This window comes from Asparagus officinalis, chromosome 4 (assembly GCF_001876935.1).
Source record: "Asparagus officinalis chromosome 4, Aspof.V1, whole genome shotgun sequence".
In the NCBI taxonomy this organism is placed as follows: domain Eukaryota; kingdom Viridiplantae; phylum Streptophyta; class Magnoliopsida; order Asparagales; family Asparagaceae; genus Asparagus; species Asparagus officinalis.
Genome location: NC_033797.1, coordinates 15767735 through 15776043, shown reverse-complemented (window position 1 = coordinate 15776043; position 8309 = coordinate 15767735). Strand labels below are relative to the sequence as shown.

Here is an 8309-nt window from a genome sequence, read left to right as displayed (position 1 = left end):
GGTCTTAGAAATAGATTCGTACTCAGACTATTTTGTGATCAAACCCGGTAAAACCTGATCAGACGTTAAGGATTGGGTCAAACCTAACTCAAAATGGGTTGGCATAGTAGATTGTGGGTCAAACCGGCCCAATCGCCACCCTTAATTATAACTTGACTGTTGGAGTGCCTATCGAAGATCTGCATACTGGAGATCCAATCTTCCATGTATGCCCCTAACGACCTTGCTGAGTTTGCGAATGTTGGGTAGTAAGTAAAAGAGTGTCTCTATATTGGTCACTTAGTTGGATAGATTCAGATCATTTCCACTATCAAAAGAGCATGGATAGACTATAACCTTATTAACAACTATTGATTTACATAACTATTGATTTACTTAGTTGGTGGCTATGATCTGTTTTTGGATGCAAATTATGAATTGATGTTGGGAGCGAGGGACGCCCACACCGCCGCGGGAGCTAAAACAATCCCGAGAGAAAATAACCTAGCTTGAGTTTAAGCCAAAACTCAAAACTAACCAATCCAAGCAATAACGAATACACAGATAAAATGATAAGTAAATGAGATGAGACAATAGATTTACGTGGTTCGGCAAACTTGCCTACGTCCACGGGAGCCGCACAAATAATTTCTTATTTAACCACAAGAAATTACAAAGCTTGAAACAAGGAAGATCTCAAACTTGACATCTCTCAAAATACCGCGTGTGATTTTTAATCACCGCTCAATTTCTCTTCACTGTAGCTAAGTTTTCTTAACCGAAAAATTAACTTCTCAAAACCCTTGAGAAGTTCAACCGCCGCCACAGGAAATTCTCCTCTTAAAATCGCAAGAGGGCTCAGCTCAATTGATCTCGTGATCAGGGTTTCCCTTTTATAGGGAAACCCTAGGGCGAGCTAGAGCCTCCAGCTACGCTACAGCTAGCTTCCACCAGCAGGTGAGTGCTCCACGCAGGCGAGCTCTAGGGGGTTCATCAATAGGTGAGCTCGATTTCTTTTGGCGAGCTCGAACCTCCTCGTCCGAAGGTGAGCTCCATCAGGCGACATCAGGCGATCTTCCAACGCCCGCAGGCGAGATTCATCCACAGGCGAGCTCCCCCTCGCCTCTTCACGTAGGCGACCTCCTCGACCGCGTCAAGCGAGCTCCTTGCCTCTCCACGCAAGTGACCTCCTCGACCGCCTCTCCACACAGGCGACCTCCTCGACCGCGTCAGGCGAGCTTGCCCTCGCCTCTCCAAGCCTTCGATTCTTCAGGTACGTTTTCTTCAATTGAGTATAATTCTCAGAGAGTATGATGAACGTTAGATTTAGAATGAATAATAACAACTAACTAGACAAATCAACGAGTATTAATAAGATTGCAACCTCTCGACTATTGTTTTTTTATTGTAATGGAGAGGATCCAAATACTAGATGGAATCCCCTTCCCTAATCATCCTACACGAAGCATGTAGGTGATTCACAACAACTCTACTGTTCATACATAGCTCTTTAAAAAAAAACTAACACTGTTGGGGAGAATCCCCTATGCCGAGATCCAACCAAATAGCCGAGAGAGATGAACAAACACACCAAACAATAACACAAACACAATAACACCAGTTTTAACATGGTTCGGCGAGATGCCTACGTCCACGGGGCAAGGAGGGGGGTGTTTTCACTATTAGAAATCAAGAGGAACAAACTAGGGTTACAAATCTCTCATAAACCCTCAACAAATCAACTCTCAATCTCTCCAATTGCTCCTAGAATAGAAGCCCAAAGAAAACCCCTTTCAACAGCTCAAATCTCCTGCTCTCAAACCCTAGAGACACTCTCTAGGTATTTATACCAATCCCAAACAAAACGGGTCTAAAAAATAGAACCCAGCCCAAAACCGCTGCGACGGTCGACCGTGGGGGTCGATCGCGATCAATCGCGGTCGACCACCACGGTGGACCGCCCTCAATCCCAGAACAGCCCCAAAGTCTAAAAACATCTGCGGTCGACCGTGGCAGTCGACCGCCACGAAAACAGAAACTTCTACGGTCAACCGTCGCGGTCGACCGCCACTAATCCAGACGCACAGTGCCATCTGTGCACGAACGCGGCCAACCCGTCAACTGTCTGTTCTGAGCCATCGACTGCCAATTTCTACAAATCTCCACATCGGCGAGGATTCTTCCAAACTGAGCCGACACCAACCAAACCAATTTGCCTCACTTGTTGCATCCAGTACGCTATGGCAACGGACCCATGACAACGGACCCCATCCACAACATATCGAGATCCAAACGGGAGTGCGAACACTCACCCCAAACCAAAGGTGTCTACTTACCAAATCGGCTGTATCAAAACTGACTGCCTACGTATCCTCTCCAAGGAATCAAGCCTTCACATAGTTCACCAAATGGCCTCCAAAGGCCCTCAATCCAAAAGAAGAGTCCTTAACTCTTCACCAATATCAACATCCAATGTGCGGCTAACAGCATCACCAACAGTCCCATACTAAAACGATTCAAACACCTCCACCTGAGGTGAACCAATGGCCGTATCCAAGCTATATCCACCAGCTGCACACGGATCAAACAACTCGTTATCTGCATCCTGAACAATCTGATCTCCAAACTGTGTCACCTCAGCCGGAATCCAAACTAATGCAAAATGACCTGGAGTATGTGGAATAAGCTCCACCCGATGTGGAGTAGCATCAACCTCCACCGGTCTTCTTCCTCTTCAGGGCACCAACCCTTCGAGGGCCAACGGGTCGAACATGCGCAGGCCTATCACATGTTTCAACGTGTGTAGGAGCTGGTGGCTCATGATCACCGGCTGTCCTACCTAAAGTGACAATAGCCATTTCGATGAAAAAAAAAAGCTGCTGTTTATACTAATTAGAATGGAGAAAGGAAAATTAAGGAAGCAGGGCAAACCAGCATCGAGTTCCCCTCGGTCGGTATCTGCATCCACATATCCTTCCTCGGGTCTCGTTGTGTCGTCACCCGTAGGAAGGAGCTCTTCATCATCTATGGGAAGAGATTCAAACACCTCCACCTGAGGTGAACCAATGGCCATATCCAAGCTATATCCACCAGCTGCACACGGATCAAACAACTCGTTATCTGCATCCTGAACAATCTGATCTCCAAACTGTGTCACCTCAGCCGGAATCCAAACTAATGCAAAATGACCTGGAGTATGTGGAATAAGCTCCACCCGATGTGGAGTAGCATCAACCTCCACCCGCTGCGATATCCCACTGATCTGATCAATACTCTCTACCTGCCGAGAGTCCAAAGTGACATACCTACTCAGACCAAACTCAGAAGCCCTCAACTGATAGCCAAAAGAGCCTCTGAATCCCAAATGCGCAATCGGATCCAATCTCACATCCACGATGTGGCTACGTGCTGGGTAGCCCAATATCCGACGCTAACTAAAATCTTAAGTAGCTCCACCAGATCCAACAATATCTAACGCAGCAGTCGACAACCTTATAAGATGGCCCAAACCTGTCGGAGCCTGAATACCAGATCCACTGCTCGACAACCAACACCGATTCTCCTCCAAAAAAGAACAGCCCACTAAATCCGCCATCTCATCACGTCGCCCTACTGTCTCCTCTCCTCTGAAGTGTCTCCAACTGCCATGAGCTTGGCACCAATACAAGAAAGAATCCCTACTAGAACTAGTACGACAGGTAACCTCTCTGCACTGTCGCGGACTACTAGGGCTTCAGACCAACGTGACTTGGTTGCAACCTATAAATGCCTAGTACAATCCCCAACATAGGAAACAAAATAGCGATTACCTCCCAATGATGCCTCCATGGAAGGCCCCCCAATGCCTGACTGAACACCTCCAATAAGAGCACTCGATCGATGGATAGAAGTGCTGAACTCCACCTTGGTCTCCTCGCTCATCCCAATGTGCTCACAGGACTTCAATCTGTAGGTCATAGCACTCCTCAACGACCTATGCACGGCATAACCAATAATATACCCCAGCACCAACCAATGCCATAGTCTAACCAAAGAAGTCGTCAGCGCTCTATCAATCACCGTGCTCCCAAGCAGATAATACAAGTTACTCCTCCTGACGCCCTTCATCACAATCAAGGACCCTAATGTAACCTTCATGTGAGAATCCGCCAAGGTCACCCTATAGCATGCTGCCTCCTATACCCTAAGTGAAATAATGTTCTTCCTCAGTTGAGGAACGAACCTCACATCAACCAACTCCCGAATCATCCCATCACTCATCCGAATCCGAACGGTACCAATACTACCAATAGGGCACCTGTGATCATTACCCATAAATACAACATCCCCTCTTTCCAACTCCTGAAAACTGGAGAACCAATCCCTTCTAGGACATATGTGGTAAGTAGCACCCGAATCCAATATCCATTCGGTGGAGTCGGCCACACCAACTGACGGAAGAGGTGGGCATGAATAGCCCGAAGAATCTGAATCTGAAACGTCGCCACTAGCCTTGGCAACATTCACCTCTGAAGCTTGAATAGCTTTTCCCTTATTCTTCCCGGTTTGCAATTTTGGGCATTCGGCTTTCCAATGTCCATCCTCTCTACAAAAGACACACTGATTCCTACCAACTGCAGGATGCCCCCCTCTAGACTGTGACCTTCTACCACGGTTTGGACTTCTATCTCTTGTAACCAATACCCCCACAACCGGCTTAATAGAAGTCTTCTTGTCCTTCTTACGAAGTTGATAGTTCACAAGGGCCACGGTGACCTCACTATATGAAAGAGATACCTTCCCATTAATAAGAGTGAGGACGAATGTCTCATATTCCTCGTCGGGCAAGGAACTCAATAACAACAAATAATGACATCTACATTCGCCAAATCTACAAGTAGCTTCGTGTAGTGGTTCATGTGATCACTAATGGATGTCCCCTTCTTCAATTGGAAGCGATAAAGCCTCCTCTTCAAATGCAAACGATTTTCAACGCTCTTCGTCAAATACTTGCCCTCTAGGACTTCCCAAATCTTCTTTGCTGAAGTCTCATTCATCACATCATATTTTATATCTTGGGTAAGACAAGACCTAATCACACCACACGCCGTTCTATTCATTTTCTTCCAAACATTCTCATCAATGTCGTCCGGTTTCCTGTCCAACTCCAACGTATCTTCTAAATTTTACGCACATCCAAGACTTCGCATCTCCAAAGTCCAAAATTATTTGTGCCATCAAACTTCTCCACATCTATCTTCATAGAATGGATATTTAAACTTTGGACGGTCTTCACACTAGAAGAATTCCCTCCCCACTTTTATCTTTCCCGGCCATATATCTCAAAGCACCCAAAAACAATTGCGGAACAAACAAGAAATAGATCCAAAATTGACCAAAGATAGAATTTTTACCACAAAGATTCTATCTTTATCACCAACCGAAGCTCTAGATAAACTTCCCAACTGATCTACACCTCCAAAAAGCCCAGCCCGGAGCTCTGATACCACTTCTTGGGGAGAATCCCCTATGCCGAGATCCAACCAAATAGCCGAGAGAGATGAACAAACACACCAAACAATAGCACAAACACAATAACACCAGTTTTAACGTGGTTCGGCGAGATGCCTACGTCCACGGGGCAAGGAGGGGGGAGTTTTCACTATTAGAAATCAAGAGGAACAAACTAAGGTTACAAATCTCTCATAAACCCTCAACAAATCAACTCTTAATCTCTCCAATTGCTCCTAGAATAGAAGCCCAAAGAAAACCCCTTTCAACAGCTCAAATCTCCTGCTCCTCTTACCCTAAAAAACACCCAATGGGTATTTATACAAATCCAAAACGAAGCGGGTCTGAAAACAGGCCCAACTCAAAACCGCAGCGGCGGTCGACCGGTACGGTCGACCGCGAAAAACAGAAACTTCTGCGGTCGACCGTCGCGGTCGACCGCCACTAATCCAGACGCACAGTGCCTTCTGTGCACGAACGCGGTCGACCGCCACGGTCGACCGCCAACCTGTCAACTGTCTGTTCTGAGATATCAACTGCCAATTTCTACAAACACTGCATGTTTCCACACTGCTCTCACACTACATGACTAAAAGAGAGAAATGTGTTTTGTAAAATAATAATTACACCGTATTTTTCTAAATTATCCCATACTACAGGAAAGAATATATGTTTTGAATAAGTATACGGTGGGCATGGATCTTTAACAATAACACACGATACTAACGAAACAAAAACTTCCGCTGAGAAAGATTAAAAAGAAAAAAATAGGCGCCATAAAAATTCCGTTAACTAAAGCGTCCACAGCGACAAGTCCAAATTCCCCGACCACTCACCGTCCCAATCAAACCCCCTCTTTCATGCGCGGTGGCGTCAGCATCATCCCCTCCGCCATCCCATCCACCAACCCTGGCATATTAAACACCTCCTCCTCATCCACACTCCCTCCCTCCCCCTCCCTCTCCACCATCCCCGCCTCACCGCCGCCCTCCTTATCTCCTCCGGCGACCTCGACCTCGCCTCGCAACGCCCACCGAGAATCCCTAAAATTAACATCCGCCGTCTCCCCTCTTAAAGCGATGGCCGCCAGTCATACGCCCGTGCCGGGCATCATCGGAGTTGCAAACGTGCCGAGCCAAATTCTTCGGTGCTTGTTGCCGGGCTCTCGGATTTCGGATACCCATTTTCCGCCATTGCGCTCCCTGACGCCACGGTATATCGGGTGCCGGGTCTCCTTAAATTTTTTCCGACCCGCTTTGCGCTTGAAGGAGAAGGAGAGCACTGAGGGTTCTTCTAGCTCTAGCTTAAGCTCCATGGAGACATGCAAGAAGTTGTGGACCAAGTTACTTCGAGTGAACGTGACTATTTGTAAGGGGAGCTAGAGGTGTTATTGAGTCTAACTCGAGCTAACTTGAGGGACACGTGGCAGTGTGAACAGGAGAAAATGGTTGCGCACGTGGGAAACTGGAGTCGCTTTATTTGTAAAAAGCACATGTCATATAACGTGGAGGGAAAGGGAGAGGACATGTGGAAATTAGGGCAGGTCCGAGAGGGACTGGAGGTGGTAAGATTTTGATTCTTGTCGGGCGGTGGATTCTTGAAACCTGAGCTATGTTTTGGTAAGGTGTCAAGTGAGAGGTTAAGTAGACTTAATTAACTCTTTCTTAATCCGTTAAAAATAAAAAAATTATATAATAGTTAAAATAAATTAACTCTTTATAATTTGTCAAATATAAAAAATATAGAAGGATTAAACTAACCTCTCTAGAGGGATTAAAATGAGTTAACCCCTCAAAATGATGGGTTTATTAATACTTCTATTTAGATGGATTAAGAGTTAATCTTTCTAATTATAAAAAAAAATCAAAATCATTGTTAAATAATGAATAGATTCTAACTCTAGTCGTTAAAAAGAAAAAAAAAAACAGTGACAATCATCTAGTTTGTACTAATTCAATGACTTTCGTCATTATATTTTCACTGTTTGTAATAATTTATTTTCTGTAAAAGTTTCTTCTTCTGTATATGATTTTCTATAGAGATTTGTTTTCACATTTTTTTTTCTAATTAAATATTGTCCAATATTTTTGATAGTCTTTGACCGCTGGTCTTTTCTTTCTTTTGGATCCCTTTCCTTCCTTTTACGATATTAATAACCCTAGTCTCTGTTTATAGAAAACAAATTGTTGTGCGTGGAAGCCACCAATCGTTATGCTTTAAAGAACTAAACTAAACGCCGAGAGAAAAAGCCAAACAATACAAGATAACGGCACAAACACAAACAACCAATTTTACGTGGTTCGGCAAGTTGCCTACGTCCACGGGGCAAGAAAGAGATGAGTTTTCACAAATAGAGAAGGAGAGTACAAACTGAGATTATAAATCACTCAAAAAAATCAACTAATCTCACTAACAAAGCTCTCAATCTCTCAAACAATAACCCTAACCAATAGCTCGAGAAAAATCTTTTTTCTGTGCTCCAAATATCCCCAATACTTCTCCAAAGAAACCCTAAAACGTGGTTGTTATTTATATCAAACAACAATTCCAAACAGAATAGGAAACTGAAATCAGGCCCAAACCTGACTGGCGGTCGACCGCCGAAATTGTCGCGGTCGACTGGACAAAACGGTCGACCGTCGAAATTGTCGCGATCGACTGGACAAAACAGTAAAAACCAAAAATACATTACAAGGTCCGTGGTCGATCGTACTTGACGTCGCGGTCGACCGGCCAGAAAATCGAAAAACACCCTGTAGTCGTGCACGTTTGCGGTCGACCGCGCCAAAGCTCGCGGTCAACCGGCAAGCACCCAAATGTCTGTCTGCATCAAATTTCCT

The 8309-nt window shown here is 45.0% G+C and overlaps 1 protein-coding gene across 1 annotated transcript; it reads right to left on the bottom strand.

The window, feature by feature from the left end:
* LOC109838242 (dehydration-responsive element-binding protein 1B-like) lies at window positions 6007-6784 on the bottom strand. Its single transcript, XM_020406698.1, has 2 exons — window positions 6561-6784; window positions 6007-6512 (listed from the first exon to the last, which is right to left on the bottom strand). The coding sequence occupies exons 1-2, from the start codon at window positions 6782-6784 to the stop codon at window positions 6314-6316; spliced, it is 423 nt and encodes a 140-aa protein (XP_020262287.1). The 3' UTR covers window positions 6007-6313.

Coding starts and splice junctions, on each gene's coding strand:
- LOC109838242 (XM_020406698.1), bottom strand. CDS start 6,784: ATGGAGCTTAAGCTAGAGCTAGAAGAACCCTCAGTGCTCTCCTTCTCC. Junction 6,513..6,560: donor ATGCCCGGCACGGGCGTATG/ACTGGCGGCCAT, acceptor TGTTAATTTTAG/GGATTCTCGGTGGGCGTTGC.